General features: G+C 43.7%; 1 protein-coding gene across 1 annotated transcript in view; it reads right to left on the bottom strand.

Annotated features, from left to right (window-relative positions):
• Positions 1 to 1958: 1958 nt before the first annotated feature.
• LOC117390158 (isthmin-2) overlaps positions 1959 to 21206 on the bottom strand; it is a 26135-nt gene continuing 6887 nt past the window's right edge. The window contains exons 3-7 of the mRNA XM_055230944.1: positions 20431 to 20652; positions 17112 to 17403; positions 7589 to 7720; positions 5449 to 5517; positions 1959 to 2476 (exon numbers count right to left, since the gene is read on the bottom strand). Of these exons, the coding sequence (XP_055086919.1) occupies positions 1959 to 2476; positions 5449 to 5517; positions 7589 to 7720; positions 17112 to 17403; positions 20431 to 20652 (1233 nt within the window). The remainder of the gene's footprint in view (positions 2477 to 5448; positions 5518 to 7588; positions 7721 to 17111; positions 17404 to 20430; positions 20653 to 21206) is intronic.

Below are 21206 nucleotides of genomic sequence, written 5' to 3'. Positions count from 1 at the left end.
AACATTCATTAATTTGAGTAGATTGGGCGTGTGTTCTTGTTTCATGCTAAATAAGTTGTTTTTTCCTTATTACCAAGGATAAACTTTATATATAAATGGACAAAGCTAACCTGCTAGCATAGACTGTAAATACAAATGGTCGTAGCTAACCTGCTAGCATAGACTGTAAATATAAATGGACGTAGCTAACCTGCTAGCATAGACTGTAAATATAAATGGTCGTAGCTAACCTGCTAGCATAGACTGTTTATACAAATGGACATAGCTAACCTGCTAGCATAGACTGTTTATACAAATGGACATAGCTAACCTGCTAGCATAGACTGTATATATAAATGGACATAGCTAACCTGCTAGCACAGACTGTAAATATAAATGGACATAGCTAACCTGCTAGCATAGACTGTAAATATAAATGGACAGAGCTAACTTGCTAGCATAGACTGTTTATACAAATGGACATAGCTAACCTGCTAGCATAGACTGTTTATACAAATGGACATAGCTAACCTGCTAGCACAGACTGTTTATACAAATGGACATAGCTAACCTGCTAGCATAGACTGTTTATACAAATGGACATAGCTAACCTGCTAGCACAGACTGTAAATATAAATGGACATAGCTAACCTGCTAGCATCGACTGCATATATAAATGGACATAGCTAACCTGCTAGCATAGACTGTAAATATAAATGGACATGGCTAACCTGCTAGCATAGACTGTAAATATAAATGGGCATAGCTAACCTGCTAGCATAGACAGTTTATATAAATGGATGTAGCTAACCTGCTAGAATAAACTGTATATATAAATGGATGGAGCTAACCTACTAGCATCGACTGTATATATAAAATGTTCGTATTAACCCTCTACATGTTCCCGGGGTTTTTATTTCACTATTGTGTCTGTAAATCAAGATCTGAACATTAATAACAGACAAATCTGGCGCCTTCTTTCCCCGAGGTCGCTCCCGTTAGCGTTAGCAACAGGAGTGACTGATTTTTTTCCTCACTCCACTTCATAAGTTTTCTTGGATGTGATCATTAAACTGCATTAAAACTTATTTAGCTCCTCACGTTAAGTTAACTTTCTGAATTCAAGTCATTTTAAAAAGGTACAGTACGTAACTTTCCGCACGTCACCTGCACGAATCCATGAAAAAAGAAAGTTAAAACCATACTTCGGAACATTCTCCATGTTTAAGTTTTACGCCATTCTGTGGATTATTGCAAAGTTTCTCACTGCAATAAACACGACCTAGTCTAGAAAGTTACATACTGTGGCTTTACTTAATATAGATTTTCTTCTTGGTTTTACAGTGTATCCAGTCGCACACACACACACTTTAAAAACATTCACGTACATCTCTATAGCAGCAAAATAAACAACAGGACAATTTATGGCACTTTAACACAAAGCACATTACGTAAGTCCAATGGCTCCACCGTCGCCCAATCAGGTCTGTGGAAAGTAGCAAAATGGCGTCTTCGTCGTCTCAGTTTCTCAAGTCCAAGAAGATGAATAATACTGTTTACTTTTCACTGGCCTCATTCAAATTAAAATAAAAAATATATTTATGTAACCAGCTGTGGTCTGCTGTATAACACTGGTATTTCGACATATCGCAGACGCCGTTTGTTATGCTAAAACAGCTTATGCTAACTATAAAAATACAAAACACGGTCGCCTTTAACGTCTCTGTACGTCCTCTGCGTTTGACCCGTCCTTCCATCCCGGTTGGGGTCACCTGGAGTTCTAATGAGCGTAACTTTTGGGCGGGAGGGATTAGCTAACTAGCATGTTTTCAGTCGATGATTGGGAAAACGATAGCGCAGACAGAACATGCAAAAGTTCGCCACAAAGTCTGAGAATCGAACTGGAAATCCTCTTGTTCCGACTCCGCTCTCTCATGCAATTCTCCGTCTAAAACCAGTGCGTTTCGTTTTTTTTTATTTCAATATTCCCTCGCTTCCTGTAACTCGATCTGGAACACGTCTTCGTCGGGGTTCGCGCCGCACTCCAGCCCGTTGTTGGGAGGTCGCACCAAATGAAACCGACTCCAGTCTCCTTTGCACAGAATCCACGGCAGGACGTCGACTTTATAATTCAACTCCGGCGAAAACTCCGTACTTATCAAATTCGGTGACCCCGCCCCTTTCCCCCTCGTGATTAGCCTCATTTGTTCGTCGTAGCAGCAGTGTTGCGCGGCTAACGTCGTGCTGTCGTAAGAGAGCATTGAGCGGATGCAGAATCGAGCCGACGGTTTGTAGATGTCCAGGCGCTCCTTGGGGCCACTGGCGTCTCTCCATCGATACGTTTTGCGTAGTTTGGGGTCTTGGATATTGACGGCGCTGTACACGGCTTCAGACGGGTAGGAGCAGGGGCAGCTGGGTAATTCGGTGAGGACTTGGTGGAGGTATTTTTGGAGGAAGTCGTTCTTGCAGCTTAGCCACTTCTCGCAGCTGTCGACGTCTGGAAGAAAAATGCGTTGGAAAAGGTTTTACTACAAGTTTTACTCCAGAAAAATAATATTCTTCTTGCGTTTTTGTGTATTTTTATTTATTTATTATTTTTATTATTTATTTTTAATTTTTTAAAGACAGTTTTAAGCAGTTTTTCATGTTTTATATCAGTTGTCGACAGTTGCTAGAAATATAAATGTTCACGGACAAATATTTAAGTTTGAAATAAGGTTAAGAAACTTCAGTGGTGGAATGTAACGAAGTAAAAGTAGTGAAGTACTGTCATTTTTTAAGTATACAGTGGTCCCTCGTTTATCCCGGGGGGTTACGTTCTAAAAATAACCCGCAATATCGAAATCCGCGAAGTATTAGCTTTATTTTTTACATTATTCTCTGTTTTTCTCTGTAAAACCCCTCACCACACACTTTATACACTTTTCTCACACACTCTTCCTTCGTCTTCCTTCTTCTTCCTCCTTCTTCCTTTTCTTTCTTTCTTTCTTTCTTTTTCTGTCTTTTTCTTTTTCCTCTTTCTTTCTTTCTTTCTTTCTTATTCTTTCTTTTTCTCTTTCTTTCATTTTCTTTCTTTTTTCTTTCTTTCTTTCTTTCTTTCTTTCTTTGTCTTTTTCTCTTTCTTTTTCTTTCTTCTTTCTTTTTCTTTCTTTTTCTTTCTTCTCTTTATTTTTCTTTCTTTTTTCTGTTTCTTTCTTTTTCTTCTTTCTCTTTCTTTCTTTCTTTCTTTCTTCTCTTTCTTTCTTTCTCCTCACCACACACTTTATACACTTTTCTCACACAGGCGTTAACATTTTCTCACATTTCTCTCTCGTTTAAACTCTCTCAAAGTTCAAACCTTCGTAGGCGTCTTTGTCGGTGCGGAACGTTTCATCGACATTGTGGGTTTTGTCGGGGAGAAAACAAATCGCAAACGTACAGCACTTCAGAGTCACACTGAGATCCAACGTTTATGTAAATTTGTCTGAACACATTCTGTACTGGACAGGAGACACGGCACGGAGGAGACTGATGGACAATGGTCTACAGTCCAACAGCCAATCAGGACGCACGACACAATGGTCTACAGTCCAACAGCCAATCAGGACGCACGACACAATGGTCTACAGTCCAACAGCCAATCAGGACGCACGACACAATGCACACTCATACAATTTAAAAAAACATGTAAAATTTCACCAAAAAATCAGCAAACTGCGAAAGGTGAACCGCGATATAGCGAGGGACCACTATATACTTTTTACTTCAGTACATTTGAGAGCAGTATCTGTACTTTCTGCTCCACTACATTTTTGAGCAGGACTGAAAAGTAAAGAAAAACAATTGATTCACTTGTTTCTGTTGAACAAAATGCAGGTTAAATATCAAAATCACAATGTTTGACAATGTATAATACTTAAAATCTGTATGAAATACTTACTTTTTACTCTTTAAGTACATTTTTAGTTTTATTTAAGTACATTTTTTTTGCTCCAGTATCTGTACTTTTACTTCACCTCTGACTGTCCTGAAGCACGTGAGAAGTTTCTGTGCTGAAAACACATTCCTGCACAGACACGTCTCAGGGGACGAGCGCGTGGCCTCGGACAAATCAAACCCTCAAACGCAGCACTGTAAAAAACGGCCCTTGTTTTCAGTTCCTTCTCTCCTCTCTCGGTTTTATTATGTTCTCGGGCCGGTGTGTAGTGGCAGGAGAGCGATAAAAGCCGTTCAAACATGTGTCAGGCTCAGCTGGAGTTTTATCCATTCTCTAGCGGCCATCTTGGGAAGGGAAAGTTCTCAATATCAAAAACAGACAGCTGTACAAAGCCTTTTTTTCCACATAAAGGGCTCATAAAGAGTCCGCCGTGAACAATGTGTGAATATCATTTTTGCCATGTGTCAACATCACGTCAGGGAGGTACTTAGCGTCGAAGTTTCAAATGGGCCGACCCGAAGATGTGAAACAGGCCTCTACTTTGACAATGTTTAAATCCACGTGTTATTTTAATCAATATCTACCGCGCAGGTGAACTGGACCCAAATATATATATGGACAGAGCTAACCTGCTAGCATAGACTGCATATATATAAATGGACGTAGTTAACCTGCTAGCATAGACTTGATATATATATATATATATATATATATATATATATGGACATAGCCAACTTGCTAGCATAGATTTTAAATATAAATGGACATGGCTAACCTGCTAGCATAGACTGTATATATAAATGGACATAGCTAACTTGTTAGCATAGAGTGTGAATATAAATGGACATGGCTAACCTGCTAGTATTTCAAATATGACTGGTCAACAATCGAGTAACGACTGAATAGAGGGAGGATATTTACACGACTCTGGGATGATCCACAAAACGAGAGGCAGCTGCAGGGAAAACAGGGAAGTAACAAAAGAAGGAGCAGGATGGAAAACTGAGCCGGAATAAACATGAAAACAGGAAGAACTGTGGCAATATCACTACATTTACTCTTAAAGTATATTTTTAAACACATACTTCAACACTTTTACTTTAGATTTTTTTTCATGTGATACTTTTACTTGTTGTACTGCAGCGGTGGAAGGTGAAAAAGTACAATTAGTAAAGTACTGTACTTAAGTAAAGTGCAGATACCTCAAAATTCTACTTAAGTACATTTTACAGTGGATACTTTTTACTTTTACTTCACTACATTTGAGAGCAGCATCTGTACTTTCTACTGCACTACATTTTTAAACAGGACTGAAAAGTAAAAAGTACTTTTCATATGATTTTTTGAGAAACTGACGAACGATTTTGAGTTGAAGCAAAAAATAAACTCACAAAATTATTAAGAAAAATGAAGAAATTTAAAGTACATTTTTAAACAGATACTTAAACACTTTTACTTCAGTAGATCTTTTTCATTTCCAGAAGCCAAAACAAAAAACAAAAAACAAAATCTACAGCGTATAGTTGTTTAATTTACCCATAATGCATACGTACTTGTGTCCAGGGACTCGCTGCTGTTGGTCGGTTGAAGCGGCGTCGTTTCAGTCGCTGGCGTCACGGTGACTGTAACGAGAAAGAGACTCTGAGATTATGACTTCAAGGCTTTAACAAAAAATAAAACATTCAAATAAAAACAATCGGGATAAAGATTTGCTTCTGTTCATGGACAAACTTAAAACTTCCTCACTGCAAAAACTGAGGAAGGAGAAGCGGGTTTCAAATCGAATGAGTTTTGAGCTTTCCAAACACTGAGGTATGGACAAAAAAAAACAAATAAATAAATAAAGACGCCACCGGGATTTAACGAAGCAAATATGTCGTCTCCTCCTGCAGTCGGTCCGGTCGAGGTTCAGCAGATTGAGGTCAGCTGACACCGGAATATACGGAATGATCAGGTTATTCCTTCAGTGGATTTTTGGGCAGATTCCGAGATGAAAATGTCAAGATTCAACGGGATTAAATTGTGAAAGAGTGAATCAGGAGCGTGAGCACAGAGAGACAGACAGAGAGAGAGAGGCGAGGGAGAAAAAAAGAGAAACAGAGAGAGATAGGAGGAGACAGAGAGAGAGGGAGACAGAGGCAGAGAGGGAGAGCTGCACAGAGACGGAGAGGGAGGGAGAGAAACAGAAGCAGAGAGTGAGAGGGAGAGAAAGAGGGAGGGAAGGAGTGGGAAATGGAAGTGGAGAGGGGGGAAAGAGAGACATGGAGAGTGAGAGAGAGAAAGCAGAGGGAGAGAGAGGGAGAAACAGAGATGGAGGGAGGGAGAGAGAGAAATAGAAGCAGAGAGTGAGAGGGAGAGAAAGAGGGAGGGAAGGAGCGGGAAATGGAAGTGGAGAGGGGGGAAAGAGAGACATGGAGAGTGAGAGAGAGAAAGCAGAGAGAGAGAGAGGGAGACAGAGGCAGAGAGAGAGACCTGCACAGAGACAGAGAGGGAGGAAGACAGAGAAATAGAAGCAGAGAGGGAGAGGGGGAGAAAGAGGGAGGGAAGGAGCGGGAAATGGAAGCGGAGAGGGGGGAAAGAGAGACATGGAGAGTGAGAGAGAGAAAGCAGAGAGAGAAACAGAGACATCATTTTCACACATGGATCGTCCACAGAGTCCAGACCTTGACCCCAGTGAGAATCTTTGTGCTGAAGCTTTGAGCAGCGTCAGACTCGACCATCATCAATGAAACAGGAGAAACATTAAAGCAACAACTGGATGGAAATAAATCTGACGTTGGAGAAGAGAAATCGAAACAACGACACAGAGAATGAACTTTTTTTTGGCCAGGCAGTGTATGTTTATCAGATACACAAAGAGCTGTTTTAGAAAATAACCAAAGGGGAAGAAGAGGTTTGCTCGTTTGCTCAAGTACAACAAAAATTTACTATAACAAACTGTTGATTTTGGAGTCCTTCTGTGTGCAGTTTTTTCCATGTACATTTGTCACTCGCTATATTGCGGTTCGTCTTTCGCGGTCTCACTGTTTTGTAGATTTTTTTTGTGCTGTTTTTCATGCTTTTTTCACAGTGTGTGATCGTGCATTGTGTCGTGCGTCCTGATTGGCTGTTGGACTGTCGACCATTGTCCATCAGTCTCCTCGTGCTGTGTCAGACAAATTTGCATAAACGTTGGATCGCGGTGTGACTCTGAAGTGCTGTACGTTTGCAATTTGTTTTCTCCCCAACAAAACCCACAATGTCGACGAAACATTCTGCACCGACAAAGACGCCTACGAAGGTTTGAACTTTGAGAGAGTTTAAACGAGAGAGAAATGTGAGAAAATGTTAACGCCTGTGTGAGAAAAGTGTATAAAGTGTGTGGTGAGGGGTTTTACAGACAAAAACATAGAGAATAACTGTAAAAAATAAAGCTGATACTTCACAGATTTCATCTATTATCGGTTATTTTTTAGAACATAATGAGGGACCACTGTATTTGAGCAAAAGTACTGAAGTAAGTTGTTTGCATTACTGTGATGGAAAAAAAATAAAAAACTCCACTCTGGTCTTTGAAAGTTGTGCTTATAAACTCATCATGGTGAATAATTAAGATGGAATTTAAACATGTGTTTTTTTAAACAGTCTGGAAACCACAGACTGTTTAAAATGAACTTGTTTCTGTTCATGTTTTTAAAACAGTAAAACTCTGACCTGCACAGCTCCTCAGCTCACAGGTCCTGGACTCTGTGGCCACACAGGCGTAACCACATGACCTCGTCCTCTTCTGAGAGCCCTGTCCACAGCTCACACTGCAGGGAGCCCACTCACTCCACTCCTCATACTCTGAAACACATTTAGACCTGGTTTAGTCCTGGCTTAGTCCTGGCTTAGTTCTGGTTTAGTCCCGGTTTAGTCCCGGTTTAGTCTCGGTTCAGTCTCGGTTCAGTCCCGGTTCAGTCCCGGCTTAGTCCCGGTTCAGTCCCAGTTCAGTCCCGGCTCAGTCCTGGTTTGGTCCTGGTTTAGTCTCGGTTCAGTCCCGGTTCAGTCCTGGTTCAGTCCTGGGGCCACAGCTCACAGGGAGGTGGGGGCCACATATATAAGACACTTTGAAGTGAGAGCAGTGGATTCCTGTCACAGCTGGTGAAGCAGTGATGTAATAAAAGAGCAAACCAGACCAGGCCAGAGCCACTCCAGACCAGACTAGACCAGAGCAGACCAGACTAGACCAGAGCAGACCAGAGTAGACCAAAGTAGACTAGAGCAGACTAGACCAGAGCAGACCAGAGCAGACCAGAGTAGACTAGAGCAGACTAGACTAGACCAGGCCAAAGCCACTCCAGACCAGACTAAACCAGAGCAGACCAGAGCGGGGTCGCACCAGACCAGACCGGAGCAGACCAGACCAGAGCAGAGCAGAGCCACACTAGACTAAACCAGAGCCATCCAGACCAGAGCCACTCCAGACTCGACCAGACTAGACCCAGACCCGACTCGCACCAGACCAGAGCCACTCCGGACTCCAGACTAGACCAGACCAGACCCGCATCAGACCAGACCAGAGAAGAGCAATACTAGACCAGATCAGAGCAGCACCAGACCAGACTAGACCAAACCAGAGAAGAGACGGTTTTGAACATGTATATTATGTGGAAACATTTGAGACACTGAATCATTTAGTCATTTTCACATGTTATAAATTGACCAATTAGTCTGGTTCACTTTTCTAGAAGATACTTAGATTATTCTTGTATGTAATAGTGGGGATTGGCTAAAGGATACACATACATATTAGCAAAATGGTGCTAAGAGAAAGAAGTACTTGGTTTAGTCCTGTTCCTGAGTAAAACACGAGGATATAGTGTCGGACTGAAACAGAACAAGCAACTACAGCAGCTCCAAACAGTCGGGTACAGAACATATATGTAAACTTTAAACTGCAGCAGAGGAGAGAGACTGTGGAGACGAGGCCTGAGAGGGGCTGAAGGAGGAGGTGAGGCGAAAGGAGAGGAGGAGAGGGGTGAAATAAGAGGAGAGGAGGAGAGGAGGGGGGAGCCAGCGGGTGAGAAAGGCCTCCTGCAGTGAGAGTGATGACGGCTGGACACAAGACTCAGAGTTTCACTGAGCTCAGACACAAACCTGCAGAACTGAGCCAAGGTTTAATCAGCACACACAGACACACACAGACACACACACAGAGACACACACAGACACACACAGACACACACAGACACACACAGACACACACAGACACACACAGAGACACACAGAGACACACACAGACACACACAGACACACACAGACGCACACAGACGCACACAGACACACACAGACACACACACAGGCGCACACAGACGCACACAGACACACACAGACGCACACAGACGCACACAGACACACACAGACACACACAGACGCACACAGACACACACAGACGCACACAGACGCACACAGACGCACACAGACGCACACAGACGCACACAGACGCACACAGACGCACACAGACGCACACAGACGCACACAGACGCACACAGACACACACAGACACACACAGACGCACACACAGACGCACCCCGACACACACAGACGCACACAGAAGCACACAGACGCACACAGACACACACACCCCCACACAGACACACACATGCACACACAGACACACACACACGCAGACACACACAGACACACACAGGCACACACACAGACACACCGGTTTACATATAGTCACATTATGCAGTGGAGTTAGTTTTTTCAGCAGACGTACATTTAAAGTCCAGATATCTTGACCTTTGACCTTAAACTACTTATTTTTTAGCTGTGAATGAGCCGTTTTTGAGCGTCTGACCTAAAGTTCTTTTTTTCTTTCTCATTTGTTAGTGTGATTATATTATTTTATCACTTTGAAACTTGATTTTCGTCAGAGCCATCTCTTCTTAAAGTATGACACGAGTGAACGAAACCCACATAGTTTTTGTGTAAAGTCATAATTACAGTAAAGATCCAGAAGCAGCTGGTCTCAGGGACGTGAGCGAGACACGACGCAGCCCGACACGTCTTCAAAACGGATAAAATATTAAGCCAGATCACTGCTTTTTAAAGTTGCGCTACGTAACGTTTCTGAGGGAAAGTCCACCATTTGCTTTGTTTCCATGGAGATATATCACTGCCTAGAAAAGTCTGGCCTCAGGTGTGTGTCTATAACAACTGAGACAAGTAAATGACCCCCCCCACACGGCACTAAACTGGTTCAAGTCCAGTCTAGAAAACAGGGAGTACTTTGTTAAAATTGGAAAAATGTGTCTCAAAATAAATGTCCCTGACCTGTGGGGTGCCCCAGGGGTCAATCCTAGGACCCCTGTTGTTCAGTGTCTACATGCTGCCAGTTAATACGCAGCAATAATGTGTCCTACCACAACTCTGCAGACGACACTCAGATCTATGTCTCACTGCAGCAGGTGAATATGGACCAGTGGATTCACTCACTGCATCAACAGATCAGTGTGTGGAGGAAAAACAACTTTCTCCAGATAAACTCAGAGAAGACTCAAGTCAGAGTCTTTGACCCACAGAAACAGAGAAAGTGTCAGCGTCACCTCCAGTCTCTCTCTCTAAAACCTTCAAATCAGGCGAGAAATCTAGAGGTAATAATGGACTCAGACTTGAACTTTAACAGCCACATCAAATCAGTAACGGCTGCAGCTTTTTACCACCTAAAAACATGTCAAAATTCAAAGGGAAACTGTCAAAATCAGACTTAGAGAGACTTATCCTGCGTTTGTGTCCAGGAGGTTAGACGACTGTAACGTCCTGCTCACTGGACTCTCCAAACGAGCCTTAAGACAGAACAGAACATCCAGAACATCCAGAACATCCAGAACACTGCTGCTCGGGTCAGGACTAGAACCAGGAAGTACTTCACACATGTGTCCTGTGGCTCAGGTCTCTGGCTCCTGTGGCTCAGAGACTTTAAAGCAGCTCAGTGTGAACAAGTCTCTCCATGGACCAGCACCAAAGAACATCTCCCACATGAGCCACATGAACCATCTCACACGAGGAGGACTAAACCAGGACTAAACCAGGACTAAACCAGGACTAAACCAGGACCAAAACAGGACTAAACCTAACTAAAGATGTGAGACAGGCCTCGACTTTGACAATGTTTAAATCCAGACTCCACATGGTTCTGTTTATCTGTGCATGTGACTGAAAGGGTTTTATCCTGCACTTTTCCGTTTTAATGTTAATTTTATGATGATTATTTGTGATTATTGGTTTTGATTTGTGTGATTTTATTGTCTTTCTTATTCTGTAAACTTGCCTTACCCCACACACACACACACACACACACACACACACACACACACACGTATAAAACAGGAAGAATAGGCTAAAAACTTGTCAAAACTCCAAAAAACATAATTAAGAACGTGTGTGTTGTATCTGCAGTAATTAATATATAACCAAACAATTTCCTGCCCAGATGAATCCACAGGAAAGACGAGGAGGTCGCACCAACATAAACAGACAGACTGGTTGGGAGCCAGAGGGAGCGTCTCTGCTCCTTTGACCTGGTCCTGGTCATAAACTCGGAGGGTCATTTAAGGAGGCCTTTTGTGAGCGAGACAGAGTTCTGCTAAGCTCTCCAAATATCCTGTGTGGTCTTAAACTGATCCGGATACACACACTTCCTCCACAGCTTTCAATAACACCGGAACGTTATAAAAGAGGAGTGGTTCTCAAGGCCTGGTTTTAGGTCTGGGTTTGGACCCGGTTTAGACTTGGATTAGATCTGGTTCAGTCCTGGTTTAGTCTGGATTTTAACTGGTTAGACCCGATGAATATGTTTTCTATTTAATTAAACACGTTTTAGTCCTGGTTTGGACCTGGTTTGGACCTCGTTTAGTCCTGGTTTAGTCCTGGTTTAGTCCTGGTTTAGTCCTGGTTTAGTCCTGGTTTAGTCCTGGTTTAGTCCTGGTTTAGTCCTGGTTTAGTCCTGGTTTAGTCCTGGTTCAGACTTGGTTCAGACTTGGTTTGGATCTGGTTTAGCTCTAGTTTCGACATTGTTGAGTTAAACATGGTCTAATCCATTATATTAACTAGTCCTGGTTTAGTCCTGGTTTAGTCCCGGTTTAGTCCCGGTTTGGTCCCGGTTTGGTCCCGGTTTAGTCCTGGTTTAGTCCTGGTCAAGTCAGACTCGATAAATATGCTTCACATCTGTTTTCTGTTTAGTTAGACCTGGTTTAGTCCTTGTTCAGACTTGGTTTACATCTGGTTTAGACATAGTTTGAGTTAAACTTGGTCTAATCCATTAGAGTAGTCCTGGTTTAGTCCTGGTTTAGCCCCGGTTTATCCCCGGTCAAGTCAAACTTGCTAAATATGCTTTACATCTGTTTTCTATGTAGTTAGTCCTGGTTTGGACCCGGCTTAGTCCCAGCTTAGTCTTGGCTTAGTCCCGGCTTAGTCCTGGCTTGGTCCCGGTTCAGACCTGGTTCAGACCTGGTTCAGTCCTGGTTCAGACCTGGTTCAGTCCTGGTTCAGACCTGGTTCAGTCCCGGTTCAGTCCCGGTTCAGTCCCGGTTCAGTCCTGGTTCAGACCTGGTTCAGACCTGGTTCAGTCCTGGTTCAGACCCGGTTCAGACCTGGTTCAGTCCCGGTTCAGACCTGGTTCAGTCCCGGTTTAAACCTTGTTCAGACCTGGTTTAGACGTCGCTTTATACCTAAACTAAACATAAGTCCAGTTCGACCTCATTTAGTCATGTTTCGGTCACATTTTGTATTTAAAACCCAAATATATTTTTTTAAGGCGGTCCAAACTTGTGTGTGAAAGTGCAAGTGGAGCGAACATGATATTATGCAATTACCCTGGACTTCCTTATGTCCTCAAATAGCTGGAGAAATCATGTAACAAATGTGGTATGAGGTGGTACTGGCTGTGTGAGGTGAACGGAGCCGAGAGGAAAAACAAAACAAATCTGCCAAAGGTGTTAATGACAAGCAACACATGCGCTGGTCCGAACCAACGTGGACCGGGCCAAACTCTGATCTCATAAACCCTCGCTAATTTATGTGAATGCGAAAGGTTCAGAAAAGTTCAAACCTGAAATGGAAAGAGTGACAACATAACGTAAACTAACGAGACCCCGTGAAAATGGGGCTAAAGTTTAAAGTGCAGGTCGGTGCGATAAGACCAGAGACCGACTCCAACCGCGAGTATCATAGCAACCAAAGAGCCAATCCGGAGCCACCACTGGTTTAGCAGGGAGCTGTCAATCAAAACTGTTGCTAATGCTAACGGGAGCGACCTCAAATGTTTATATCTCGAGTTCTGGGCACAATAGTGAAATAAAAACCCCAGGATCACGTAGAGCGGATTAATACGAACATTTAAGACCCAGATCGTGGAGCCGGAAGTGCAGCAATGCTCGCTTCCTAGCTGGAACACGGCGGCTAGCAGGTTAGCTATGTCCATTTATATAACCGGTTTATGGTTTATGGTCCTTATACAGTCGTCCCTCACTATATCACGGTTCAACTTTCGCGGCCTCGCTGTTTCGCGGATTTTTTTAGTGGAATTTTACATGTTTTTTTTACAGCGTCTGATCATCCATTGTGTCGTGCGTCCTGATTGGCTGTTGGACTGTAGACCATTGTGTCGTGCGTCCTGATTGGCTGTTGGACTCTAGACCATTGTGTCGTGCGTCCTGATTGGCTGTTGGACTGTAGACCATTGTCCATCAGTCTCCTCCGTGCCGTGTCTCCTGTCCAGTACAGAATGTGTTCAGACAAATTTACATAAACGTCGGATCGCAGTGTGACTCTGAAGTGCTGTACGTTTTGCAATTTGTTTTCCCCCCGACAAAACCCACAACGTCGATGAAACGTTCTGCACCGACAAAGACGCCTACGAAGGTTTGAACTTTGAGAGAGTTTAAACGAGAGAGAAATGTGAGAAAATGTTAACGCCTGTGTGAGAAAAGTGTATAAAGTGTGTGGTGAGGGAAAAGAAAAAAAGAAAGAGAAAAAAGAAAGAGAAAGAAAAAAGAAAGAAAGAGAAAAAAGAAAGAAAAAGAGAGAAAAAAATTAAAGAGAAAAAAGAAAGAAAAAGAAAGAAAGAGAAAAAAGAAAGAGGAAAAAGAAAGAAAAAGAGAATAAAGAAAAAAGAGAAAAAAGAAAGAAAGAGAAAAAGAAAGAAAAAGAAAAAAGAAAGAAAGAGAAAAAGAAAGACAGAGAAAAAAAGAAAAAATGAAAGAGAAAAAAGAAAGAAAAAGAAAGAAAAAGAAAAAAGAAAGAAAGAAAGAGAGAGAAAAAAGAAAGAGAAAAAGAAAGGAAAAAGAAAGAGGAAAAAGAAAGAAAAAGAAAAAAGAAAAAAAAGAGAAAAAAGAAAGAAAGAAAGAGAAAAAGAAAAAAGAAAGAAAAAGAAAGAGAAAAAAGAAAGAAAAGAAAAAAGAGAAAAACAGAAAGAAAGAAAATGAAAGAAAGAGAAAAAGAAAGAAAGAAAAAGGAAGACGATGGAAGAGTGTGTGAGAAAAGTGTATAAAGTGTGTGGTGAGACAAAAAAGAGAATTGTAAAAAATAAATCTGATACTTCGCGGATTACGCCGATTGCAAACGTAATTTCCGCGACAAAGGAGGGACCAGTGTATCGTAGTGATTTGGGAGGAAATAAGCAAAGAACGAATATTTTTTCTTTAAAATTATACTTTAACTTCAAATTATACGTCATTTTACAGCCTGACAGTTGCTCTTTAAGTAGTAGTAGTGATAGTTTTTATATTTTAATCCCTGGACCACCAATTTTTAGCGACTCTACCACCTCCGTCTAATCCCAAACTAAACCGGGATCAATCCAGGACTAAACCAGGTCTAAACTAGCGCTAAAGCCGGACTAAAAGTGGACTTAACCCACAAACAGAACCGATCTAATAACTTGTGAAAGGATGATTTAAGACGTTGGAGTTGGGCCCCGTTGTTCACAGCTGAAACGTACACGGCTCTCAAAAGTGTTTTCTTTGTATCGGGCTTCAGCTCTGAGTCTACGTTGGCTTAGCTCGGCATTTGCGGAAAATATAGTGCAATAAAGATCAGATTAACTGCTTTACTTTCACGTGGTTAATCTGTAAAATGGATATAAGTCGTGGTTTCCTGGGGTCTCGCCTGCGCCAACACCAAACTTTTGAGAGGAACTTTGACGTGACGAGTTTGAAAATCCAAACAAAATGGCGGCGCGGTGTTGATATCGATGTTGTTCTGAGGTTATATTTGGTTTGTGCTAATTTGTGTAACGTTAAGACCCATTAAACCCCGAGAACTGGAGTCTCTGGAGGGTTTTCGGAGAGTTAAGTGAATGTGTTTGTCTGTTCTCCAGTTGGACATGTTTCAGTAATGGTCCTGGGAACTGAAGGGGTCGTTTTATATCACGGTGTGTGGTTAAGATCTGGTTTAGTCCCGGTTTAGTTCTTATTTAGACCTGGTTTAGTCCTAGTATAGACCTACCACGTTCTAGTTTAGTTTTTGTCTAATCTCAAGGTTCAGTCCTGCTTAGTCTTGGTTTAAGTACAGACGTATTGGTGGTTTAGACCTGGTTTAGACCTGGTTTAGACCTGGTTTAGACCTGGTTTAGACCTGGTTTAGACCTGGTTTAGACCTGGTTTAGACCTGGTTCAGTGCTGTTTTAATCCTTTTTAGTCCTGGTTTTAGTCCTGGTTCAGTCCTGGTTTTAGTCCTGGTTTTAGTCCTGGTTTTAGTCCTGGTTTCAGTCCTGGTTTCAGTCCTGGTTTCAGTCCTGGTTTCAGTCCTGGTTTCAGTCCTTGGTTTTAGTCCTGGTTTAGTCCTGGTTCAGTCCTGGTTCAGTCCTGGTTCAGTCCTGGTTCAGTCCTGGTTTTAGTCCTGGTTCAGTCCTGGTTCAGTCCTGGTTCAGTCCTGGTTCAGTCCTGGTTCAGTCCTGGTTTAGTCCTGGTTTAGTCCTGGTTTAGTCCTGGTTCAGTCCAGTTCCAGTCCTGGTTCAGCTCGTGGTTAATCCCTGGAGTCAGTGGCTGTTTTCAGTGAGTCCGTGTGTGTTTTCGTCTGTTCACAGTCGGACATGTTTGGGTTCAGGTCTTTGGAAGTGGAGGGCCCTTCATAAATCATGTCAGGTTTGTTTATGTGTAAAAGTGCGTGTGAACATGGGAGCGTGTCAGCAGGGGGCAGCACACTCATCACATCCAAAGTACACAGACGACAGAAGAAAAACATCGACCCATTTACATCCATGTTTCAGAACACGAGCGAAGAGAAAGTCCAAACGTCTGACCTCAGCTCCAGACTCCACATCATACGACTGTTTCTAAACAGAGGCCAACACATGTCTAAAGACTCAGGACGCCAGGACTAAAGCCGGACTAAACCCGGACTAAACCCGGACTAAACCCGGACTAAACCCGGACTAAACCCGGACTAAACCGGGACTAAACCGGGACTAAACCGGGACTAAACCCAGACTAAACCGGGACTAAACCAAGGACTAAACCCGGATTAAACCAGGACTAAACCAGGACTAAACCAGGGCTAAACCAGGACTAAACCGGGACTAAACCCAGACTAAACCGGGACTAAACCGGGACTAAACCGGGACTAAACCGGGACTAAACCAAGGACTAAACCAAGGACTAAACCCGGACTAAACCGGGACTAAACCGGGACTAAACCCGGACTGAAGCGGGACCGAAGCGGGACCAAACTAGGACTAAGCCAGGACTAAACTGGGAGTAAAACCAGGACTAAATTAGGACTAAAACTAGGACTGAAACCAGGACTAAATTAAGACTAAACCAGGACTTAACCAGGACTAAACTATGACTAAACCAGGGATAAAAGCAGGCCTAAAACCAGGACTAAACCAGGACTAAATGAGGTCTAAACCAGGACTAAACTGCAACCTAACCAGGACTGAACCAGGACTAAACCAGGACTAAACCAACACTGAATAAGGACCAAACCAGGACTAAAACCAGGACTAAAACCAGGACTAAAACCAAGGACTAAACCAGTACTATAAACTAAGACTAAACCGGGACTAAAACCAGGTCTGAAACCAGGACTAAACCAGGACTAAACCAAGGACTAAACCAGGATTAAAACTGGACTAAACCAGTACTAAACTAAGACCAAACCAGGACTAAAACCAGGACTAAACCAGGACTAAACCAGGACTAAACGTGCTTTTCAAATGTCATTAGCCAATACTAAATCCATTTCTCACCATAGTTCTCTCTCCACTCTTTGTTCCAGTTGCTGCCCCAGTCTCCTCCGATTCCACTCAGCGCTGGCTCTTCGGGGTCAAAGGTCAGGTCCTGCTCCTCCGCACTGTCCCACCCGTCCAGCCTGTTGTCGTGGCGATCGGGGTACTCCCAAAACAGGGGCCAGAACAGTTTCTTGTGACTATTGGCCCATTCGGACGAAGAGACGGACCAGTCGTTTCTTTGAGATTCTTTGGCTAAATCCATCTCCACCTCCGTCTGCGGCTGCGTGTCGTCCACCACCTCGATCGTGACCTGAGGGACACGAGACGGAGACAGACATGACACTTTACAGCTGGGGGAGAAGCTAACTGAGGGCACTGCTCTGTCTGAAGCTCTGTTACTCAAGTTAGACGATAATGAGCTTCATTTTAACTCAATCTGACCAGAACTACAACACGTGACATTTGCCCCCTAAAATCTTCAGCTCTAGAGGTAAAAATGGACTAAGACTAGAACTTTAACAGACACATCAAAGAGAGAGGGAGAGAGAGAGAAGAGAGGGAGGAGAGTGTGGCAGGAGAGGAGAGACAGAGAGAGAGGGAGGAGAGTGTGGCAGGAGAGGAGAGAAAGACAGAGAGAGGGAGGAGAGAGAGGGTAAAATGAGAGGAGAGACAGAGAGAGAGAGGGAGGAGAGCGTGGCAGAGGAGATAAAGGCAGGAGAGGGAGAGAGAGGGTAAAATGAGAGGAGAGACAGAGAGATAGAGAAAGAGAGGAGAGGGTGGAAAGAGAGAGAGAGGAGAGGGTGGAAAGAGAGAGAGGAGAGGGTGGATAGAGAGGAGAGACAGAGAGAGGGGGAGGAGAGAGGGAGGTGAGGGTGGAAAGAGAGGGGAGAGAGACAAAGAGAGGGGGGTGAGGGTGGAAAGAGAGGAGAGACAGAGAGAGGGGAAGGAGAGAGGGAGGTAAGGGTGGAAAGAGAGGAGAGAGAGACAGAGAGAGGGAGAGAGAGGGTAAAAGGAGAGGAGAGACAGAGAGAGAGAGAGAGGAGACGGTGGAAAGAGAGGAGAGACAGAGAGAGGGGGAGGAGAGAGGGAGGTGAGGGTGGAAAGAGAGGAGAGAGAGAGACAGAGAGAGGGGGAGGAGAGAGGGAGGTGAGGGTGGAAAGAGAGGAGAGAGAGAGACAGAGAGAGGGGGAGGAGAGAGGGAGGTGAGGGTGGAAAGAGAGGAGAGAAAGGGAGAGAGAGAGGAGAGGGTGGAAAGAGAGGGGAGAGAGACAGAGAGAGAGAGAGAAGGAGGAGAGGGGGAAAAGAGAGAAGAGAGGGAGAGGGAGAGAGAGAGGAGAGGGAGGAGAGAGGGGGAGCAAAGAGGGAGGTGAGGGTGGAAAGAGAGGAGAGAGAGGGAGAGAGAGAGGAGAGGGTGGAAAGAGAGAAGAAAGAGGAGAGAGAGGAGAGGGAGACAAAAACAGAGAGAGGATGAGAAAGAGAGAGAGAGAGTATGACTTATACCCTGGCGTGACTTATACTTCATAAAACACAGTACTTTGGCCTCAGGAGCTGCTTTTAAAACATCTTCACTGGGGGAGGCACATTTCACTCAAACACAATCAGGTACAGAGGCTTTAATCTAAACACAAAAACAAACTTATGTTATTTTTACGTTTGTTTTATCGACTTTACAGTGTTGTTTATTTAAAATTCAAGATCAAATTCAGAAACTAAGTCTATGAATGAAAGTGACTGTGTGTTTGAGGACAGAGGCTGAGGGCCCGGGTACAAAATACGGCGGTGTGGTCTATGGGCAGGTCGCAGGTGCTGCCCCCTGTCTGCCTGGAGGACAGTTTACATTTACAGTGGATTATATGAACTACCACGTGATGTTTAGTTACATTTGGTTCGATAAATCGTTGATAATATGACAAAATGTGAATTCAAATGTGCGATCAAATCATGTAACGTTTCTTTTCTTCTGCTTGTTTCCAGGAGATTTTATTTTCCTGGGATGTTCCGTGGTATGGCATTAAACTTAAAAGGTCCTACATCTCGCAAAATGGACTCTTGTAGCTTTAAGTCGTGTTTTAATATTTTTACGTCCTCAAAAACAGACCTGGACTAACACCATTATTAGTCTAACATCTCCAAATGCTCTGTTCCACCTCGTGATGTCATGAAGTGGGAGGTTTCAAGTTACCGTTTGTCTATAATGTGTTTTGTGAATGTAATAACAGAGAGAAAGAGAGAGAAGAGGAAAGAGAGGGCAAGAAAGAGACAGAGAGGGTGGAAATAGAGAAGAGAGACAGTAACAGAGAAAGAGAGAAAGAGAGGGAGAGAGAGAAAAATGGAAGAGGGTGGAAAGAGCCAAGAGAGAGAGAGAGAGAAATAGACAGAGAAAGAGAGAGGGAAAGAAAGAGAGAGGGGGTGGAAAGAGAGAGGGAGGGAGGAGGCAGAAAGACGAGAGAGAGAGAGACAGGGAGGAGAGAGTGGAAAGAGGGGAGAGGAAAGAGAGGAGAGGAAAGAGAGAAGGAGAAAGAGACAGGGAGAGGGTGGAAAGAGCAGAGACAGAGAGACAGAGAAAGAGAGAGGGAAATAGAGAGAGAGGGGGTGAAAGAGAGAGAGGGAGGAGGCAGAAAGATGAGAGAGAGGGAGAGAGAGAGACAGGGAGGAGAGAGTGGAAAGAGAAGAGAGGAAAGAGAGAGAAGGAGAAAGAGACAGGGAGAGGGAGAGAGATAGAGAGGAAAGGGTGGAAAGAGGAGGAGAGAGACAGAAACAGAGAGAGAGAAAGAGAGGGAGTGGAAAGAGGCGAGCGAGAATGAGAGGAGACAGAAAGAGTGGAGAGAGAGGAAAGAGGAGGCGAGAGAGACAGGAGAATGAAAGAGAAAGAGAGAGAAAGAGGGAGAGGGAAAGAGACAAAGACACAGAAAGGGTGGAAAGAGATCGAGAGCGAGGGAGGAGACGGAAAGAGAAGAGAGAGAGGAGAGAGAGAGAGGGTAGAAAGAAAGGAGAGAGACAGAGAGAAAGAGGGAGGAGAGGGTAGAAAGAAAGAGAGGGAGGAGAGCAGAAAGAGAGGAGGAGAGACAGCGAGGGAGGGAAGAGAGAGTGAGAAGAAATAAAACGTGTAATTCAAACTTATCTTAAAGTTCTTCCTGTGAATGGGCTTGCCTCTCCATAGACCTCATATATGATTAAAGTGATACTTAGTTTAACCTGCGAGTCAAAGCAAAGGCATCTCCATGGAGACAAGCAGTTGGCAAACCCTTCACCGGGAAAGCTACATAGTGCACCTTTACTTTTAATGTACTGTAAAGTTTCATAAGACTAATATGTGACAGTCCCACTGGAGTCTCACCTGGATGTTGGGGTTCTGGGAGCTCATGTCTGCGTTGGCGAGCTCGGGGAAGTTCCTTATGTCCAGGATGAAGGGAGCGGGGTCCTCGAGGGGCTCGGGCTGAGGCAACACCCCGGGGTGACGCGGGTGAGGCCAACGCTGACGGGACAGAGGGGAGGCGGGGGAGGACGGGGAGGAGGGGAGGGTCTGCAGCAGGTTCTCCTCCACCAGCTCCTGTAGACTCTGAGGACGAGAAACGAAGCACAGGTTAACCCTTTAAGGACTGAGCACACTATGGGCCAGTATAGGTCACCTAGACTTTTATATTTTTGTTAGCCATAAAAATCATATTAAAGGAAGTATCAGAATTTACTGCATTTTTTTACACATCTACTTCTATTTTACACTTTCATCCATATTTTTTCTTTTACACATCAAATAAATGACTGGGAAAATCCCCGCAGCGCCGCGCTCTCATTCCTCACCTTCGCGGAGCTAAAGAGGCAGATTACCGTAACTGACGGAAAAATATTTAAATAGCCCCGTGTCTCCGCTTTGAGACGCTGTTTGAATTTACTTGAGAGCACGACTGGTTGCGGAGTTACGCTGCTGGAAAATCCGCTACGCTATAGGGTTAAACACAAACACGGGGCTATGCTAGCAGGTTAGCCATGTCCATTTATGTATACAGTCTATGCTAGCAGGTTAGCTATGTTCATTTATATATACGGTCTATGCTAGCAGGTTAGCTATGTTCATTTGTATAGACAGTCTATGCTAGCAGTTGCTAGTTCAGC

The sequence above is a fragment of the Periophthalmus magnuspinnatus genome, chromosome 22 (genome assembly GCF_009829125.3).
Source record: "Periophthalmus magnuspinnatus isolate fPerMag1 chromosome 22, fPerMag1.2.pri, whole genome shotgun sequence".
Taxonomy (NCBI): domain Eukaryota; kingdom Metazoa; phylum Chordata; class Actinopteri; order Gobiiformes; family Gobiidae; genus Periophthalmus; species Periophthalmus magnuspinnatus.
This window is presented reverse-complemented; position numbering and strand designations above follow the sequence as displayed.